The sequence below is a fragment of the Pleurodeles waltl genome, chromosome 10 (genome assembly GCF_031143425.1).
Source record: "Pleurodeles waltl isolate 20211129_DDA chromosome 10, aPleWal1.hap1.20221129, whole genome shotgun sequence".
In the NCBI taxonomy this organism is placed as follows: domain Eukaryota; kingdom Metazoa; phylum Chordata; class Amphibia; order Caudata; family Salamandridae; genus Pleurodeles; species Pleurodeles waltl.
The window spans coordinates 422,434,091-422,456,696 of NC_090449.1; the positions used below are offsets into that span (position 1 = coordinate 422,434,091).

The following is a 22,606-nucleotide window of genomic DNA, read 5'->3' on the forward strand; positions in this document are numbered from 1 at the left end:
CTCTGCCACTTTTGGATGGACTTGTCTTTGTTCAGTGCATGTAAGTAGGTGACTCGTCTGTCACTCTTTAGTGGGCTCTTCAGATCAATTATCATGGTTGCCTATATCTAATGCATTCCTGAGCGCTTCCCTTTGTCAGTTGCAGGAGGATTTTAAAGAGCATTTACCATGGACTGCCGTATTCCAGAGCTTTCCTGCTGGTCACGTCTTTGTTGTTCCAACTCAAGCAAGATTTAGAAATGTTAGGACTGAAAGTCCCAGGCATGTCTCTGAAGAGAAAACTCTCCTAACATGTCTTGTGCAGTCTCCATATGTTATTGTTTCCTAGCTAGTGAGCCCACCATCCATACAAGCTCACTGAGGTCACTCATTGTTAACCGTACTGAGAGCGACACCATGGCACTGCTCTGAGGTGCACCGCTCTTTGAGAGAGTCGCTACTGCCCTCCCTATTCTCTGTTCATGCTTAGTGTAAATGGTGGTGGTGGCAGCATGAACTCTAGGTGAGAGACAACAGTTTTTCTGGTGCCATCTCAGGAGAAGTTCCTGCTAATCTCTCTGGGTTAAACAATCCAACAGCCCCCTTAGCCATGGCCTCTAACTTTCTTATGAGTGCATATTGGAATCCATTTTGACTCCAGCTGTGTGTCTGGCAATCTAAGAAGGTGAAGGTATTTTCACAAGGCTGACCAGGTCTCTTCTGACAATGGAACCGGATAGTTTTCATTCCTTTTCCTTTGCATTCTCTTTCCTGTAAAGTGTTATAGTGTCCTCGAGTGAATCTGACCGGTCTCCAGGGGCGTAGCTTGGTCAGTATGATTGGGGGGGGTGAGCTTCAGATTTCCCAACAATCATGCTGGGACATCCTGTTAAAAATTATATGATAAGCAGGGCATAAGTGGGGCTTGAGGGGCAGAGGAAACAGAGAAGAGTGGGACCGGTAGGGGTACTTAAAACGCATTATTTTGCAAACTAATCAGTATTTATTTTCAAGGCCTTCAAAATAATAGATGAGAGAGAGTGAGTGAGTGTTTGTCAGTGCCGGCATGTAAAAATCCCAGGTGAAATCCGACAGACACTCCACAATATCCCGACTGAAAGCACTGGTACCCAACTATTTATTACAGACTACATCTTTTAGGGGGTGTAACACCCCAAACACCCCCCCACTTCCAGAGCTATGCCCCTGCAGGTCTCTTTCCTTTTTAGTTTGCTGCAGTGCCTCTGCCAGATTCTCCTATTTTTCTATCTGATTCTTTGTGAGATGTGCCCTCCCTACTCTCTGAGATTTAATAAACATTTCCCCTGAGCCCCTGAGAGGCTCCTGTTCTCCATGATCATGTTGTGACCAAGAAGTTTTTGTTCCCAGAATTCAAACCTTACAGGAGAGCTGATGGGTCCGTTCTAATCACATATACCGGGTTCCTTGACTAGTTAAGGTTTCCAAAAACTCTTCTCAACCAACTACAGAAGAGTACAAAGTAGTGAAAGCCTGGGATACAGGGGTGGTGTCTGTCTGACTTCTACCATCTGGCCACACTGGGCCCAACTCTGGGCCAGTAATCCAACTGTAAGCTCTACAGTATTGCACTGCAAAGAGAGCACCTGCCTGCTCGGGAATAGGATTCTGGTCAGTGCCTTACAGTGGAGTCTGCCTGGCAGATGAAGTAAAATAACCAAACGGTTGTGAGGACAGTGAGCCTTCATGGAGTCTGCACTACTCAAGGACATGAGGTCTCCCATCTGCTGTGTACAAGAAGCCAATGCAAGTCTCAGCAGTGCAAACCAAGAGATGCATTTATCATTTGAAGTGTAACGACCTGAACTAGTGGTTGTTTGAACTGCATCCGGTAAAATACAGATATTGTGAGATGTGCTTTTGACTGCTAGGGTCTGTGGTCAAGCAAAAGCATTGAACTTGTCCCCTTTGACATAAAATAGTAAGTGATCTGTGAGTCTTGGTTCTGTGCTCGTGAAGTGGAAGGTGATCTCAAAAATACCCATTAACTTTGCATCGGAATAAACTCCAACATTAAGGGAAAATATAGCACTTAAGCGGCATATTTATACTCTGTTTATGCCAGATTTGCGTAATTTTTTACGCAAATCTGGTGTAAACCTAACTCCATATTTATACTTTGGTGCTAGACCCGTCTAGCGCCAAAGTCATGGAGTTAGCGTCACTTTTTGCCTACGGAAAACTACCTTGTGTCAATGAGATGCAAGGTAGTCGTTCCCAGGAAAAAAATGACTCTAAGGCCTTAGCGCCTTATTTATCCTCCGGTGCATGATTTTTGCACGGAGGGCCTTAAATAATGGTGCTAAGCTTGCTTGGCGCCATTATTTAACACCTGGGTCAGGGTGAGCATTAGGGGACCTGTGGGCTCATTTCCATGGCTGGAGACCATGGAAGCAGTCCACAGGTGCCCTTCCCTGCACCCAGGGACACCCCCACCCACACCTGGAGGACACCTAAGTATGGGGGGACCCATCCCAGGTAAGTTATTTTTTTTTTTCAAAGTAGCATAGGGGGGCCTAGCTTCAGCCCCCATATGGGGGTTGTGCGCCAAAAAATGACGCTAGTCAGGTTAGAGTCATTTTTCTGACTCTAGTCTGACTAGCGCCATTCTTTCACGCCTCCTGTCTTTAAGACAGGAGTCATGTCCATGGGGGTTGTGTGTCAAAAAATGGCGTTAGTCAGGTTAGAGTCATTTTTCTAACGCAGGTTTGCATCAAAAAAGTATAAATCAGGGCCTTAGTGTCTAAGTGATAAAGTAACCTATAGAGTCCGATCTCTGGCTAGAGAGGAACTAAAGAGGGAGACAGTTCTGGTCTCTTTCCTGGGTTGTATTTAGTTTTATTGCTATTAAAGTACTTTTCTTTGTATAAAGTAAAGCACTTACTGGGCATTCAGTTACTAAGAGATACTGTATTATACTGTGTCCTGAGTGGCTAATGCTCATCCCCCTCTTGAGTAAGCCTTCCACTGCTCTACCTTGTTACCACACTTGGTAATTCCATTAGACGACCAATAATTCAGTGGGCCGATGACACCAGTGGTAAGTAATTCCAACTGGAAGATTAGGCGTCCATAAATCCCTGATTGACCTTGCAACACACGAACCATATCTCAGAGGAATCTTTGTTATGTCTGCATAAGCAGTTGTTTCTCACTCCTCTCCTTAAGAGCTACTGTACGTTTGCTTCGAAATGAGGAGTACATTCCACCCAGATATCACAGCAAAACGCTTTGCACACAGGCCACACTCATAGCCAATGCCCCTAACAGCTCTCTGGTCAGTCACTCACTATAACACAATTTTTCCCGGGAAAACCAAGAAACAGTTCAACATCATTTAACCAAGCACTAAGCTACGGTATAGCTTGTTACCCGTCTACTAATGCGTATAGGTACCTCGTCAGGGATATAAAATACTACATAAATACACATACAATACAGTAGTTTCATCTTCCACTTTTATAAAGTAGTGGAAATAATGTGAAATCGGTTTTCATTCTTGCCTCTTAAATACGATTTGATCCATTCCTTATCAAACAAACAACAAAATGGTGCAAACAGATTTGCCAAGCTGCTTCCATCTTTGCAAAGTTTCAAGGCACCCACACGTTTTAAGGACACACATCGCCCATCAAATGGCAGCCTTTTTCGAAGTACAGGAATAAAGAGGCAACTGGTTCACTATTTGTGGAGCACAGGTGTGGGGCTATCCCTCCTGGTGAGCGACAGCTGACAGCTTTACACACAACACCTACTTAACGTACTCGGCAGCGTGGCAATCCGATCCCTGAATCCCAGTCACAGCAGAGCGGAGCCCCGTGCAGCCCGGTGGACCTTTCCAGTGACGTAAGTGAAGAAAATGTCAAGCCAGCTCGATATAAGGTAGCTAAAGACTCCCTCTAACCCCAGGGACTGCCGTATCATTTCATAGCTTGATTCAACAAGAGTTTGAATGAGCAACGAGGCACTATACTTAGAATATGGAAACCACGAGAAAACAAGCATTGGCAGAGCCAACAGGTCTCGCCTTTGACACGTATTGGCTCTGCCAACGCCTTTTGTGTTTGCAGCACAGCATTGGCTGTCCACCATGAACAAAAGAAACGTAAAGATGTGATGGCACAGCCGCTGATGCATGTGGCATGATACATGTGTGTAATGCAGGCAGCAGCTTTTTCAGTTTACTGATGCAAGAGGGATTAGTAAGAAAACAAGCTTTGGCAAAGCCAATAACTCTCACCTATTCGAGATCTGTTGCCTGTGTTGATGTTTTTGTCCATTTACCGCAGCATGGCTGCTGTGCAGCATGATTTCAAGTACATAAAAAACGCTATGATTCGATGAACGCTGGCCACATCATAGCGCTGCTTTTTTTTTACGTTCAATCATACTGTACAGCAGCCGTGCTGCTGTACCACATAGCCTAAAAAAACATTGCCAAAGCCACATAATATGGCGTTGTCAATGTTTTCTTACCCTTGTTCTTCAGCAGCGAGGGTACTGTGCAGCTTGGTTCATAGTCAATTTTAAAAAGTGCTATGAAGAGGTCAGCACTGGGCATGTCATAGCGCTTCCTTTTTTTTTTTTTTTTACTTCCAGCCATGCTGCACATCACCTGAGTTGTTGTATAACATGGCTGAAAAAAAAATGAAAACACCTGAAGAGATCTCACATAGGCCAGACCTACATAGGCCAGACCTACCACGCCTCCTTCGAAACAGGCACCTTTCCGGAAAGCTGGAAGCACGCAGACATCAACGCCCTCCTCAAGAAACCCAAAGCCGACCCCAAGGACCTCAAGAACTTCCGCCCCATCTCCCTCCTCCCCTACCCAGCTAAAGTCGCAGAAAAGATCGTCAACCTTCAACTGACACGCCACATCGAAGACAACAACGTCCTCGACCCCTCACAAACCGGATTTAGACGCAACCACAGCACCGAGACCACCCTCATCGCCGCCACAGATGACATCAGACGCCAACTCGACCGCGGCGAGACCTCCGCCCTCATTCTCCTAGACCTCTCCGCGGCCTTCGACACGGTCTGCCACCGCACCCTACTATCACGCCTCCAAGAAGCCGGCATCCAGGAAAAAGCCCTAGCCTGGACCTCATCCTTCCTCTCCGGCAGAACACAGACCGTCCGCCTCCCACCCTTCCGCTCAGAAGCCAACAACATCATCTGCGGCATCCCCCATGGCTCCTCCCTGAGCCCAACGCTGTTCAACATTTACATGGCCCCCCTCGCACAAGTGGCCCGCCGTTACGTCCTCAACATCATCACCTACGCCGACGACACCCAGCTCATCCTCTCCCTCACCAACGACCCTGCCACCGCCAAAGTCAACCTCCACAAAGGAATGAAAGCAGTCGCCGACTGGATGAGAAATAGCCGCCTGAAACTCAACACCGACAAGACAGAAATCCTCACCCTCGGGACATCCCCCTCCGCCTGGGATGACTCGTGGTGGCCCACCACCCTTGGAACGGCCCGACGCCCACCGACCACGCCCGCAACTTGGGATTCATCCTCGACTCCGCACTCTCCATGGACAGACAAGTCAGCGCCGTCACCTCCTCCTGCTACAACACCCTCCGCACCCTCCGCAGGATCTACAAGTGGATCCCGACCGACACCAGGAAGACAGTGACCCATGCACTCATCAGCAGCAGACTGGACTACGGCAACGCACTCTATGCAGGAACCCCAGCAAAACACCTCCAACGACTCCAACGCATCCAAAACGCCTCAGCCCGACTCATCACCAATGCACCCCGCCACAGCCACATCACCCCTCACCTCAAAGAGCTCCACTGGCTTCCCGTCGACAAAAGGGTCACCTTCAAGCTCCTCACCCACGCACACAAAGCACTCCACAACGCCGGCCCCTCCTACCTCAACGACAGACTCAACTTCTACACACCGACCCGCCAACTGCGATCCGCGAGCCTCGCCACCGACCCCCGCATCCAACGAACCACCTCCGGCGGCAGATCCTTCACCTACCTCGCCGCCATGACCTGGAATACATCCCTACCTACCTCCGACAGACTCAAGACCTACTCGCCTTCAGAAGACTCCTCAAGACCTGGCTCTTCGAGCAGTAGCAGTCTCCCCCCCCCCCCCCCCCTCAGCGCCTTGGAACCCTAACAGGTAAGTAGCGCGCTTTATAAATGTCTGTGATTGATTGATTGATTGTTCTAACACCGGTTAAGATCTGCAGTGACTATCAAACGTGCTTGCACTGCAACTACAAAATAAAAACTTAACAAAATCCATGGAAGGCAATAATTAAAGAATTTCCAGTTTTCGAAAAGGATACTACTGATACTTAATGGCAGCGTATAAACCTCCATTTGATAACATTTTCTTCGAACGTTTCATCGTTGCAGTATGCATCAACAATGATTCTATTCAAGACTGGTACCCAGTTCAATATTGTGACTCAATATTTAATGTTTAGAATAGATGCGAGGGGTTTTGTGTTATTTCTCCCCTCTGGTAAGCTTTAAATATAGGGTGTGTCCTAGAGCATGTTTAAATCAATGCAAACACAAAGATTACTTTTGTATCGACATACCACACGTATAAAAAGATGCACTACGTACAAACGGTCAATAAAGGCACAAACCCTTCCAGTCTGCTTATTTCCTGTCTGCTCTCTGGTCACAGATTGTACGTAGTGTCCAGCTTCATCCTCGGCTTTAGTCCTCATGAAGTTTCACTTTTGATGGGAAATAAAGTGATGCACATCTTATAGAGAAATCCTCCTCTGTAGACTCAGCCTAGAAAAGGACCCCAGATGACAATGTCTGTATCACTAGGATGTCCTCACTTTCATTGAGCTAAGTTCAGTATTTGTGTCTAGACCACAGATAGGCTGAAAACCTCTAAGGAAGCATTCTCAGCCCGAGTAGGGAGCCGTAAATGAGACACTGTACAGCTTGCATAAATGCCGCTGAAGATGAACACACCATACGCATTTTGGGAGCATATTCGTGTTAACACAGACTGGAATGGTACTTTTGTAATGCAGAGATAAACAGCTGAAAATAATTTTGACGCTTTATGCACAGGTGTTCGTGATATTCAGGGCCACTGGAATTATGCGGCATGAGAGGGCCAAATTATACAACAGGGTTCAGTAAATTATGCGGCAGGAAAAGGCATGTTATGCGGCATAATGCAGCACTTTTTGTAATTATATTACTTCATTATTTCAACATTTTTAAACGTCATAACGCTGTTTAGGCATTGGTTGCACCTAGTTAGAACAATTTTAATACCCAAACGTAGCAAAAAGCAACAAAAAAGAGACCAGTACAGTTTTGCAAAGAGCCTTTCACTGCACAGCAACACACTTTTATTAACTTTTGAACCGGTTGAACTAGAAACACATTTTTGTGTTAAATTCTGCACATTAAGAGGCAGATAATGGAATTTGTGGTAAATGCAGCAAATTTGTATTTATGCGAAAATCACCGCGGCCACACAAATGCATAATTCCAGTGGCTTAGAACCACCCAGAGCCTGCACGTCTCTAAAAGCAGTGATAAACACCAGTGAATTTACAAGATTGTGGCTCTGGCTGCGAACTCCCTGCTCATTTACTGAACAAATACCATTCCAGAGCCCTTCCTGGACCGAAGAGGGCTGATTCCGCACACTGGAGTATTTTAGAAAATCATTGGGCCTGCTGTGCAGCGTGGCTGACATTAAACAGCATTGGCAAGCCAGTAGGTCTCTGCTATGCAAGAGGTATTGGCTTTGCAATTGTGTTTTACCCACCTTGTACAACAGCGTGGCTGTTGTTCAGCATGGCTAAAAGTTAGTGGTATGGAGAAGAGTGGCGTGGAGTGTCGTAGAGTGAAATGGTGAAGAGTGGAGTAGAGTACTGTAGAGTGAAGTGGCAGAGTGTGTTTTGCATTGCAGTGGCAATGTGTGGAGTCATGTAGAGTGGCATAGACTGGAGTGGCATAGAATAGAGTGGACTGATGTAGAGGGCATTGCCGGAGAGTGTTGCAGAGTATAGTGGTGTAGAGTGCCGTGGCACTAAATAAAGCGGCTTACAATGCAGCATCATAGACTGGAGTGGTGTGGAGTGGCGCAGAGCAGACTGGTGCAGAATAGAGTGGCACAGTCTGGAGTGGCGCACATAAGAGTAGCACAGATTAGAGTGGTGACAAGAATGATGGCATAGAGTCTACCGGCATGGAGTAGAGTGGCATAGAGTAGTGCAGAGTAGTGCAGAGTGGAGTGGTGCAGAGTTGTGTGATGCAGAAAGCAGTGGCGCAGTGTAGAGTTGAGTGGCATAGATTGGTGCAGAGTAGACTACTGTGTCATACAGTGCAGTGGCGTAGAGTGAAGTAGTGCAGAGTAGAATGGGTAGAGTTCAGTGGCAGAAATTGCAGTGTTTCAGAGTAGAGTGTCAGAGTGCAGTGGAGAAGAGTGGAGGAGAGTGGCATAGAGAGCGGTGGTGCTAGAGTACACTGATGTGGAGTAGAGTGCAGTAGCTTTTAGTACAATGACAGAGTGCAGCTGTGGAGAGAGCATTGGCAGAGTGCAATGGTTGAGAGTAGAGTGGAGTAGAGTGCAGAGGCATTGAGTGGAGTGGTACAGAGTGGCGTATAGTGACAGAGTGCAGTGGCATAGAATAGATTGTTTCAGAGTCGAGTGAAGTGGCATAGAGTGGAGTGGTGCACGATAGAGTGCAGTTGCGTACAGTGGTATAGAGTGTAATGGTGTAAAGTAGTGTAGAGTGCAGTGACAGAGTGCAGTGGTGCAGTGTAGATTAGAGTGGCATACAGTAGACTGGCGTAGAGTGCAGGGGCATATAGTTGAGTGTTACAGAGTAAAGTGCATTAACATAGAGGGTATTGGCATAGAGTGCAATGGCATAGAGTGCATTGTTGCAGAATCTTGTAGAGTACAGCGGCATAGAGTGCAGTTGTGCAGAGGAGTTCGGTGTATCCTTGACCGGAGTGCGGTGGTGAAAAGTGCAGTGGTGTGGAGTAGCAATGAGTGCATTGACATACAGTAGAGTGATACAGGGTAGAGTAGAGTGGAGTAGCATGGAGTGGAGTGCAGTGGCGTAGAGTGGAGTGGTGCATAGTGCAGTGGCATGGAGTGGTACAGAGTAGAGTGCAGTGGCGTAGAGTGGAGTATTCATGAGTGTGGTAGCACACTGCCATTACAGACAACACATCTTGATGTGAAATGACAGTTACATTTTACTAATAGAACTATACAGTGCACAGACAAAAATGGGTGGAATTTGCATCACCTAGTTTAATGATTCATTCTGATCACATTAAAGTATTTGTTTCCAGCACGCTTCAGAAATAAGAAAAAATGTGCGTCATTTGTGCATTCAGAATTCCAATATATTCTGAAATACTTTTACAGTTCATTAAAATGTTGTTGTGTGCTAGAAGAAAACTCTTTCGTATCCCCACTGTCCAGTATGATTGTCACATAAATCTTCTCACTTTGAAGTCAGAGAAAAGAAGGGAAAACAAGCAAGGTTGGAATTCAGCACCTGTCATTTGACCTTGTGTAGGAAAGTACCCTCTTTTTCGCATGTCACCTCGAATTTGTGCCTGATTTCAGTGAGTCTTTGACTGTGTCACTGGTATCCTGATAGCCAGGACCCCAGTTCTTATGGTTTATGGCCTGCTTGTCAGTGTGTTTCACTGTTTTATAATTGTCACTGGAGTCCTGCTAATCAGAACTCCAGTGCTCATGCTCTCTCTGTTTCTAAATCATTCACTACATACTAGTGACTCTGTATTTCACTCCAAATTTGCATGCTGGCCCCCCCTTATAATTCCCTAGTATATGGTACATAGATACCCAGGGCATTTCTTCAGGACTTCCATTGCAGCCTGTGTGAGATAGTGCATGCAGTATTTCACAGCCATTTTCACTGCACCAGGTCACTTATAAGTCACCTATACGTCTAACCCTCACACCCTGAAGGCTAGGTGCATATTATCTGTGTGTGAAGGTGCCCCTGCACTAGCAAAGGTGCCCCCACGTTGTTCAGGCCAATTTTCCCAGACTTTGTGAGGGACACCATTATAAGTGTGCACTATATATAGGTCAATACATATATGTAGCTTCACAATGGTAACTCCGAATATGGCCAAGTAAGGTGTCTAACAACTGGGAATTGTACCCCAATACTGATTACAGTATTGGTTGCACAATCCCATGTACTCTGAGGGCTCCACCATGGCCCCCCAGTAGAGCCATACCAGTCTTCTGAGGTTTTTACTGCAGCCCCAGTTGCTGCCACCTCACAGACAGGCTTCTGCCCTCCTGTGGCCTGAGCAGCTAAATCCCAGCAAGGCTGTACAATGCATTTCCTTTAGGAGATGGATGTTACACCCACTCCCTTTGGAAATAGGTGTTTCAGGCATGGGAGGGGTATCCTCCCAGAGCCTCTGGAAATGCTTTGAAGGGCACAGATGGTGCCCTCCTTGCATAATCCAGTCTACACTGGTTCAGGGAGCCCCAGTCCATCCTCTGGCACAAAACTGGACAAAGGAAAGGGGAGTGACCATTCCCCTGCCCATCACCACCCCAGGGGTGGTGCCCAGAGCTCCCACAAAGTGTCCCTGGGTTCTGCCATCTTGTTTTCAGGATGGTCAGGGAACTCTGGGAGCATATGAGTGGCCAGTGCCAGCAGGTGAGGTCAGATGCTTACCTGGGTAGGAGACTAATCCCCCTCTCAGGGCTATTTAGGGTCTCTCCTCTGGGTGTTTCTTCAGATTCGGATTGCATGACTCCAGCAGGATTCCTCTGCATCCTTTACTTCATCTACTACCGACGGAATTGCAGCTGGACCCTTTAGGAACTCTACAAAATGGCAACAAAGAAGCTAAGACGACTTCCTCAACATTGTATCTGTAAGTTCAGCTCCTGCCAGCAACTGCAACAGTTTCCAGGTCGTGCATCCTCCCAGGACTGCTTGTCTTCAGCTTGCACCAGAAGCACCGAAGGAATCTCCTGTGGAGTGACGGAGTCACTTCCCTGCTTCAGCAGGGACCTCTCTACAGCGACGTCCTGTGGCATGTGTCCCCTCTCTAGACAACAGGCGTGGATCCAGCGATACAGGTGCTGGACTAAAGTGACTCCGACAGTCCCAGCGTCCAGGTGTCCAACATTGGTAGAGTTAAGAGCTTGCCTCCCCACGCAAGACAGTACCCCCATGCACGGTGTGACTTGCAGTTGCCAAGGCTTGTGTGTGACCTTCCAAGAATTTCTTTGTGCACAGCACAGTTCAAGCCCCCAGCACTCCATCCTGCAATGCACAGCTCCCCGAGTAGTTCTCCGGCGGGGTGTGAATCCTTTGTGTCATGCTGCGTGGGCCTCCATTTCCACCTCCTTTGTCCCTGTGCTGTGGGACTCTTGTGCACGCTGCTTAGTCTTCTGAGGGCTCTCTGAGTTGCTGAGAGCCCCTCCCATCTACCCCTTCTGGAGAGGCCACCAGGTCCCTCCTGGTCCTGGACAGCGCCATTTTCCACTAACCGTGAGCTTTACGTTTACCAAGGCTTGTTGGCAGAATCCAGCAACGCAAGCCAGACTGCATTGATCCATCCGGCGTGGGACATCTTCAGCACCAACCAGGAACCCGCATCTGTCTTCTTTGGTGCAATACTGACTTTGTCTTCTCACCAGTGTTTCCACTTTTGCACCTTTATCCGGGTTAGAAGGGGCTCCTGTTCTCCTGGGACTCTTCTGTGCTTCTTGGACTTGGTCTCCTTCTTCCACAGGTCTTCAGATCCAGGAATCCATCCTTGGTGTCTTGCGGTCGCTTTTGGTTCTTGCATTATCTTCTATCATGACTTCTAGTGTGTTTTAGGAAACTTGCTGTGTTTTACTCCTGCTTTCCTGGGATCTGGGGTGGGGTACTTTACTTACCTTTGGTGTTTTCTTACACTCCCAGCACCCCTCTACACACAACATTTGTCTAGGTGGGAAAATGATTTTCGCATTCCACTATTTTAGTATATGGTTTGTGTTCCCACTAGGCCCACTGCAACCTATTGTGATTTTCACTATTTGCAATGTTTTCCTACTGTGTACTGACCTGTTTCTGGTTACTAGTGTATATATTGTGTGATTTACTTACCCCCTAACAGAGTATAGCCTACAAAGTATTTTTGGCATGGTGTGACAAAAATAAAGAACCTATTTTTTTGTAACATTGAGTATTGTCTTTCATGTGTGTAAGTACTGTGTTACTACAGTGGTATTACCAGAGTTTTGCATGTCTCCTAGTTCACCCTTGGATGCTCTGCCTACAGCTACCTCTAGACAGCCTGGCTTCTAGACACTGACTACATTTCACTAATAAGGGATAACTGGACCTGGTATAAGGTGTAAGTACTTTAGGTAGCCACTACAAACCAGGCCAGCCTTCTACACCTCGTCTTTGAATACACAGCAAATGTGACAATATAAGAACAAGATTTACAGTCGTGTTTATAGAAAGGGACTACTCGGAAGAATTCTGTGAATACGTTTTTGGCGAAGGAAGGACGGAACTCAAGCTGGCCAGCCTAAAACAAATACAGCCAGCAAATGAAAAGCAAGAAAATGTGAGGTATGAAACCACCGAGCCAATAGCAAGCAACGGGCAGAATGCATTCCTAGGTCAGCTTTATGAATATCCCCAAAATGTCTTTAGCAAAGGCTGCAATCTAAAAATAGCACTACCATGTGCCATTGCTTGTTTTATTGTTGGTGGGCTACAAAGAACACAGAGGGAGGGACAGCATGCGTTTTTGGAGGAGGGAGGGCAACACTTACAATGGAGGGGGTGGGAAAAAAGCACTATGAGGTGGCCTGTGCTGATTTTGTCATGGCACTTTTTAGGGTCGAGCCTGCAATAGCATGTGCTAGCGCATGCATCTTGCTTGTTAGGGTTGAGCCTACAAAAGCATGCACTAGCGCATGCGTCTCCCTTGCGAGACACTCCTGTAAACAGAGAAAGGCTTGGAGCCTGTCTGTTGCTTACTGCTTGTTGGCTTGAGTGGCACTCTTCTTTACAGCCTCATAATAAGTCACTGCTGGCATATCATCATTTCCTGTCCATGGAGCAGGTACTAAGCACTGATTCATTCAACTTAAATCAGTGCCCGTCCGCTCCTCCGATGCGATTGAGGTACTATTTTGTTCTTATTAAATTCAAGTGCCCTGGAAACAGAATGCGTGTGACTGGAAAAAACATGCCCAGCCGGACAAAAAAGATTGTACCGTTTTATTTTCCATAGTTAACTCTTTTCTTTCAGTTTGCCAAGTCTCCTTTTCACGCTTTCCACTAATGTTTTCTTTTGTATTTTCCTGTGGGCGCTGTTCTCAAAAGATGACAATTATCTTGTCTAACTTTTGCAAAGTGACATTGTATCGTACTGATGTATTATTTCCAAGATTATGCTTTAGCACATAATCATGCAGTACGCCCCAATCCACCCCTCTCCAATCCAATCTGTCCCACTCCAATCCACCCAATCCCTCCCCACTCCAATCCGCCCCATCTCACCCCACACCAATGCATCCAACTCGACCTAATTAACCCGATACCAATCCAATCCACCAAGCTCAAATCTAAACCACTCATCCTAATCCAATTAACTACACTCCAATCCAAAACAATCTTCTCCACGCCAATCCAAACCAATCTGCTCAAATCCAAACCAATCTGCTCCAATTTAAAACAATCTGCCCCACTCCAATCAACAATCTACCCCACTTCCATCAAAAGCAATCTGCCCACTCCAATATATCCCACTTCAATCAAAAACAATCTCCCCCACTCTAACCTGCCCACTCCAATCCACCCCAATCTGCCCCACTCTAATTGTCCCCACTCCAATCCAAAACAATCTGCCCCACTCCAATCCAAAAAATCTGCCCACTCCAATCAGCCCCACTGCAATCTGACCCACTCCTATTCAAAACAGTCTGCTTCACTCCAGTTAAAACCACCTACCCCACTCCAATCTGCCCCACTCCTATCCAAAATGGTCTGCCTCACTCCAATCCAAAGCAATCTTCCCCACTCCAATCCAGAACAATCTGCACACTTTAATCCAAAACAATCTGCCCCACTCCAATCCAAAATTATCTGCTCCAACCAAAAACAATCTGCTCCACTCCAACCTCCCCCACTTTAATCCAAAACATTCTGCCGCCTCAAACCTGCCCCACTTTAATCCAAAACAATTCGCCCCACTCCAATCTGACCCACTCCAATCTAAAAGAATCTGCCCCACTCCAATCTGCCTGACACCAGTCCAAAATAATCTGCCCACTCCAACCAAAACAATCTGCCCCACTCCAATCCAAAACACTATGCCCCACTCCAACCTGCCACACTCCAATCCAAAATAATCTGTCCCACTTCAACCCAGAACAATCTGCCCAACTCCCTTCTACCCCAGTCTTATCCAAAACAATCTACCCTACTCCAATCTGCCCCACTGTCATCCAAATCAGTCTGCCCCACTTCAATCTAAAACAATCTGCTTCAATGCAAACAATCTGCCCCACTTCAATGCAAAACAATCCCCCATACTTCAATCTGCCCCACTCAAATGTGCCTCACTCAAATACGCCCCATTCCAATCCAAAAACACTCTGCCCCACTCCAATTCACCTAACTCCAATCCAATCCACCTCACCCCAATCCATTCTACCCCACTCCATATCAATTCACCCTAATCCAGTTCAATCCACTCCAAACCACCACATTCAACCCCACTCCAATCCACCCCACACCAAACCACCCCAATCCAATATACACCACTCCGGCCTAATCCACCTCACCCCAATCCGCTCCAGTCCACCACAGTCCATCCCACTCCAATCCAATCCAATCCACCCCATTCCAGGCCAGTCCAGTCCAGCCCACTCTAGTCAAATCCACCCCACCCCAGTCCAATCCACCCCACTCCAGTCCAATCCACCCAGCACCAATGTAACCCACCCCACACCCTATCCAACACCTCCAATCCAGCCCACTCTGGTCCAAACTACCCCACTCTAATCCAATCCACCCCACTCCAATCCAATCTACCACATTCCAATCCAACCCACCCCACTCCAGTGCAACCCGCCCCACCCCATTCCAATCTGACTACTTTCAATCCAATGCAGCCCAATCCAATCCAACCCACTCCAACCCATTCCAGCCCACTCCAATCCACTGCAAACCAATCCACCCCACTTCAATCCATCTCATGCCAATCCAATCCCCCATCTCAAATCCAATCCAGTCCACCTTAATCCACCCCACTCCAATTTAATCTACCCTAATCCAAACCACCTTAATCCACCCCACTTCAATCCAACCTATTTTACACCAATCCTGTTCACCCACTCCAATCCGCCCCACTCCACTCCAATCCACCCTACTCCAGTGCAATCCACACCACTCCAATCCAGCCTACCCCACACCAGTCCAATACACCCACTCCAATCCACCTCACTTCACTCCAGTCCAATCCACCACAATCCACACAACTCTAATCCTGCCCACTCCAATCAAGATCACTCCCATCCAATCTACCCCAACCCAATTCCACCCCAATCAAATCCCCCTACTCCAATCCGTCTCACCCCATCCCACTCCAAAAACTGCACCCAACTCAAAGAAAACCACCACACTCCAAGAACACCATCCCATTCCAAAATAACCACTACACTCCAATCAAACCCACCTAACTCCAATCCATCCCAATCCAATCCACCTCACCCCAATCCAATCCACCCCAATCCAACCCATCTCATTCCACCCAAATCCAATCCAATCCCTTCCACCCCACTCCAATCCACCCCACTTCAATCCAATCCATACAACTCCAATTCAGTTCACCCCACTGCAGTCCAGTACATCCCTCTCCAGTCCAGTCCTCCCCACCCCACCCAATCCATCCCACCCCAATCCAATTTACCCTACTCAAACAAATTCACCTCACTCCAGCCCAATCCACCCCACTCCAATCTAACCAACTCCAATTTACTCCACACCAACCCACCCACCCCAATCCAATGCAGCCCACCTCAGCCCAACCCGCCCAATCCAATCCACCCTACCCCACTTTAATCTACCCAATCCAACCCGCCCAACTCCAACCCAGTCCAATCCACTGCACTCCAATCCAATCCACGCCACTCCAATTCAGTCTGCCCCACTGCAGTCCTGTTCATCCCACTCCACTCCAATCCACCCCACTCCAGTTCAGTCCACCCCACCCAATCCATCCCACCCAATCCAATCCACCCCATTCAATCCAATTCACCCCACTTCAGTCAACCCCACTCCAATCTATCCTACTCCAATCTACCCCACAACAATCCACCCAGCTGAATCCAATACAACCCACCCCAAACCAATCCACCCACCCCAACTCCAGTCCACCCCACACCAATCAAATCCAATCCATCCCACTCCAATCCAATCCACTCCAATCCAGTACACCCCACTGCAGTCTGGTCCATCCCACTCCAGTCCAATCCACCCCACTCACACCAATTCACTTCACTGCTATCTAATACACCTCACTACAGTTCAATCCACTACACTCCTGTCCACCCCACTCCAATCTATCCCACTCAAATCTATCCCACACCAATCCACCCACCCCAATCCAATGCAACCCACCCCAATCCAATCCACCACATTTCAATCTACCCAATCCAATCACCCCATCCAATCCACCCCACTCCACTCCAGTCCACCCTACTTCACTCTAATCCAATCTACTCCCATTCCCAACTCTACCCTAATCCAATCCAACCCACCCCAGTTCAATTCACCCCACTCCAATCCAGTCTATCCAACCCACCAAACTCCAATGCAACCCATTCCCATACAATCCACCCCACTCTAGTCCAGTTCACCCCACTCCTGTGCAGCCTACCTCACCTCAAACCAACCCATCCACCCCAATCCAAACTACCCCAATCTAATCCACCCCACCCCATACAATCCAACCCACCATAATCCAGTCTACTCCTCCCCAAGTCAATCCACCGACCCCATTTCCATCCACACCACTCCCATCCACCCCACTCCACTCTAATCCAATCTACTCCTATCCACCTGACTCTACCCCAATCCAATCCGACCCACCCCAATTCTGTCCACCCACCCCACCCCAATTCAAACCACCCCACTCCAGTCTAATCCAATCAACCCCACTCCAGGCCAATATAATCCACCCCATTCCAATTCACCCCACTCCAAACCATCCTACTTCAATCCAATCCATCCCATCCAAGTTCTGTCACTCCAATTCAATTCATCCACTCCAATCCACCCCTCTACAGCCCACCCCAATCCAATCCACCTCATCCCATTTTAATCCACCTCACATGAATCCCATTCCTCCATCCAGCCCACCCAATCCAAACCACCCCACTCCTATCAATCAGCCCCACTCTACTGCAATCCAATCCACCCGACTACCTCAATCCACTCCAACCCACTCCACACTTTTCCACTCCACGACACCACACTTTAAGACACTGTCTGCCCCTGAACCACTGAACTCTACTTCCCTCTACTCAAATCGATGACATTCTACTCCAACAAAACCACTCTCCGACACTCCACTCCCCCACTCCATTCTTCAACACTCCACATCACTAACTTTTACCCATGCAGAACAGCAGCCACACTGGTGTACACACATGGCAAAAACAAATTGCCAAAGGCAATAGCTATCGTATAGGCGAGATCTAGTGGCTTTGCCACTGCTTGTTTGTTTATTACAGAGGGAGGGCAGGTCTGCAGGCAAGGAGGAGTAAGGGATGGGGAGTTGGGCCAACATGGACAATGGAGGATGGAAGAGGGTGGAGGCCGGATGGACAATGGAGGGTGGGATGGGTCGGTGGGTCGGAGCAAGCACACAGACAACAGAGGGTGGGAGTGATGACCTGGGGATATGAAGAATGCAGTACACATAGAAAGAGTAAAAAACAAGGAGAAATAAAAGGTATTTCTCCTCTTTATGCCTCCTGTGTGAAGGTGTATTTTTTTGGTGCAATCTCCAGGTTTGCAAGGTCTTGTAAATCTGGGAATGCATCAAAAACCATGGGAGTTGTGTGGGAACACTCACGTAACGCCAATGGAAACCCTCCCTTTGTGCAGGGTAATGCAACACAACAAACTGCTCTGCCTTGCATTATTCCATATTTTTTAAGCGATTCAAAGCCACGCAAGGTGACTTTACATAGTTCAAATAGGTTATATGTCGGAACCACAGGTGATTCAAGCACCCATGGCTCAACAACGAGGTCGGAACAACGACCTTGTTCTAACCACTAAATACCTTTACCACAAATGCATTTACGATTTTACTGTTGTAAACACATTCCTGGTAAAGGCATTAGCGATCAGCATGCACGGTTCCTGTATGCTTCCCCCCTCCCCCAAACCCTAATCACCACCAGCCCCCCACCCCAAAAAACTAAAAATACCCCAAGTCCCCACCCCTATCCCTAAAACCTAAACACCCCAACCCCCCAACCCACCCCGTAAACCTAAACCCAGCCCCCCAACCCTAATCACCCGAGCCCCCCACCACCACCCACCACCACCAAAAAACAGCCCCAGTCCCAGCCCAACTCACCTCCTCCTTCACTTCAACTCCGACTCCCTTCCTCTGTACCTTAAACATGCATGTACGTTGTTCAGCCATGCGTGGTTAAGGTATCAAAACCAGTAAGTCGTGGAAAACGAAAGCGTTGTTTCACTTTCATTTTTCATGACTTCATGGTTTCAGAGTCGTTGTTACGGGTGTTTCCCGTTCAAATATATGACTTAGAGGTTTGTGCCACACATGTACCACATTGCCTGGTGCAAGCATAGCGCAAACTTCTCTTACATTTGCCCCCTATTACATGTCAACAGGAGTTGTAACTGTATTGTATTTTGTTTCTCTCTAAATGAGCTTGTTTCCAAACTGTGAATTATCGTACACCAGATAGTGGAAGGACACATGATACCTTTTTCTGCACTGCAACAGTGCAGAAGGGGACTGTGCACTTCTTAATTGTGCAGGATAATAAGGTTCTTTCAAGGTTGCTCAGGATTTAATGGCGTAATTCCCAGTACCCAATGCAGCTCTTGGGAGTGGAGCTACCTGGGGACTAGAAATGATAGCCAGAGGGTTACCTTCCAAATCAGGAATTAAAAGGCAACCCAGTAGTTCAGGGTCACATTTCCCTTGTACCTCCTCATCTTCCACCAGAGCTTCACCCAAAAATTAAATCTCCAGATGAAGCAACATGGATCGTGTGCTCCCACAGATCTCACTATTCCAATTGATCTGGTAAATGCCGTCATCAGCGCCATTCGAATTTGCAGTCCACTAATAATGAGAGCCAAAGAGGTTGAACAGCTTGATTGAAGATGGTGATCCACAAAAAAAAAAAGACGCACTGCAGATAACTTCCTTGAACCTTATGCATGCTTTTTCCCATGTGGCAATGCATTCTGACAATAAACAGTGCCTCAGATTTGCTGTGGAATGATCTAATTGATATTGTTAATTTAAATCCGCACAAAAGGATTTACAAATTTGCTGGCACCAGTTGTGCCACACCTGAACAAGCAAACCCTCTTGATCAACCCCTTTATCAGTGACTGACGTTGTTATGCTTCTTCGCCACAGTAGTGGACAAGGGTATAAGGGGGATATGCAGGACACTGGAAAAGAACAGGCTCTTGGTCAAACTGGCCCCCTACCAGGCCAGGTCCTCCCTGAACCGGAACATAAGCAACCTAAGGTTGATTTTGTACTTATTACGGCTCATCAGTCAGGTACAGTCTGTTTCCAGTGGAATAATGGGCACAGGAACCAGATCTTTTTCACTTTTCACTAATTACATTTTCTTCAAATTACATTTTTAGTGAATTGAACTCACAAAGAGTACTTTTTACATAGAGACACCATTACAAAAAAAAACGTTTTTACTGTATTGTGAACTATTTTAAGGCAGATGTTAAAGGGTGGGGTTTACAGTGCCATTTAGTGTACTTCTGAAGATAGAAGGGTTGGAAAGACAGTATTTTGAGGGACTTGTCAATACCCCCTCCGTTCAAGTTTAAAGGCAGAATTAGGTAGTTCAATAGAAGGATAAATTGAAGGTTTAGTTGGAATTGTTTTAACATTTATTCAAATAAGTAGAATCCAAGAAGGCTTTTTTGTTACATACTAGTATAAATGTACAAGTATTATTTCACAAATGTGACACTGCGTTTAGGTGTTTAGAATTTCTTTACTTTTTTAACTCATCAAATTTAACTGTGCAATGTGAATATACTGCAGAGCAAATTTAATTTGTGACGATGGAGCAATAGGAAAATTGATCCAAAGGAACAAATTGATCCGAGGAACAAACGTCTAAAACTTGCAAAAGTCTCATCACAACCCCTTTTCATTGAATAGTAGTGTCTTAATCCAGACAAGTAAAAATCACGGATAAAAAGCTTTGTCCCCAAACCTGGCACATTCTGTACCTTCCATGCAACCCATAATTTTCTGAGATTCTCTGGTACACCCCGTTGAACAATTCTAAGCTGTTCTACTAATGGTTCTAACCAGCTTTTGGATGCTCACAACAGAGTCTGAGCAATACTACACTTCTCATGAGATGACTTCAAGTAAATCAATCTTCTGCAGTAAAACTACTAGTGGGACCATGTCTAAATAGTGTGATGCTTTCTTCACTGACTGCCACCTAATGTCAGGGGTCTCTTTGATGCCTACATAAGCATATTCAGCTGAAGCCCCTGAACTCAAATACGTCGGTGATGATGGGGGTCTGTCAGTGTCCAAACTAAACCTACAGTAAACATAGAGGAGAATAATATTTTATAACAAAAATGAAAACTTGATAGTTCCACGTTGTTGCTCTGTTATGATGAGGAAAGGCTAGTGCTTAGGGCCAGATTACGATGGGGCAACAAATCCTCTTCTGGGTGCAAACTGGAGTTTGCAACCAAAATGGGATTACAAATCAGGGGAAAATATAGGTTTTGCTCTCATGTTTGAGACCCATAGATCCAGCTGCAAAATGCAGTAGCAAATAACACTCATCTGCTGTCTGCACCGCTCAGAAAGGGAAGTAACCTACATATTTTTTAAGAAGACAACTGTACGTTTGTCCCATCAGCGACACCGATCCGTCTCACTTCAGATTTAAGCTAGCTAAATGTTCGCTTCTGCCTTGTTTTGCCAGTTGAGAAGTATGTTTCGACCAGAGGGGAGTTCTGTCTTCATTCTTTGTAGTGTAGAGGCACCCCAGTGCAAGTCAGACGGGAGCAGTGGCACCGGTATTGGAACAGTTGGGAACAGGCGAGGAGGTGATAGCCTGCTTCAGAGTTGTGCCCCAGGAAAGGAGCGCTTCCATGCTGTGTTTCATGCCTAAATGCAGATCAGCATATACCCGGCAAACGCATCCTATTTTAGGAAATCAATGATCAACCAAATGTTTTCCTCTGTCACTCTTAAAGAAGTAACATTTCAGAAAAAGCACAAACTGCATATGGCATTCCTTATCCTAAAACATATAAAAGTGTACAAGAAGACTGCCTTGAACGTGAACACAAAGTGAGAAGGGCAGAATTGTCTGTGTACTCCCCGCCCCCACGATGCAAAGTATCCCTCTTCCTTCTGGTAACCATGAATCCTGCAAGCCTCGGAGTTCTTCCACTGATGTTGTCCACAGGTTTGAGATGCAGCCCTCTTTTTCTGCAGAACACTGGGGGAGTTAGTATAAACCGTTTCGGATACTACTTCGGCAATGGGATGCAATACTGACAGTTCTACAGCACTGCCGAAGATTAAGAAAGTGAGGGAGTTTACAAGGGACGGTGTATTTGCACTTTAGGGCAGGCTTGCTGACTCACTGTACCCAAAACTACAATTGGGTTTGAGAATCAAGAAAAAATGCAGATGAACTTCATTAAAATTCATTGCATGTATAATTTCCTAATACTGACAGCGCGGATAGAATAAAACCCTCACTCAAGACAAAGGCGAGGACGAGAAGTGCCTGAATTAGTCTTAGCCACTAGTAAAAACACTCAGCTCGTTTCCATATAGCAGTTTTCTACCCAATTAGCGCCATTCCAGACGGGCGTTACGAGACCATGCTAATGGCAGAATGGCTTGCATATATCTTCATATAAAATAACAAGAAAAGAACCAGCCATAGATAGGGGAATGAATGCGTCCTTTAGACGAGTAACTGAAGAGTCGCAACACTGCCCCCTCGTGAGGCTACTATCTCTGCCTGTCTAGCACTCTATTTATAACAACTAATTATAAACTCTCCAAGCAAGTACTCATGCAGCTCAACTATTTATACACTCTCCATGGTAGCACTTACACAGCTCTACTATTTATAAACTATCCAGGCTAGCACTCATACAGCTCAACTATTTACACACTCTCCAGGCTAGCTCTCATACAGCTCAACTATTTACACACTCTCCAGGCTAGCTCTCATACAGCTTAACTATTTATACACTCTCCAGGCTAGCACTCACGCAGCTCAACTATTTATA

General features: G+C 46.6%; 1 protein-coding gene across 2 annotated transcripts in view; it reads right to left on the minus strand.

Moving 5' to 3' along the window:
* Window positions 1-22,606, minus strand: part of MSS51 (MSS51 mitochondrial translational activator) — a 339,755-nt gene that overhangs the window by 290,604 nt on the left and 26,545 nt on the right. The window contains exon 2 of one of the 2 annotated variants that reach the window (XM_069210673.1): window positions 6,650-6,803. The exons of the other annotated variant lie outside the window; for it this stretch is intronic. Coding sequence (XP_069066774.1) covers window positions 6,650-6,733 — 84 coding nt within the window. The 5' untranslated portion in view covers window positions 6,734-6,803. The remainder of the gene's footprint in view (window positions 1-6,649; window positions 6,804-22,606) is intronic. 2 annotated transcript variants of the gene reach the window in all.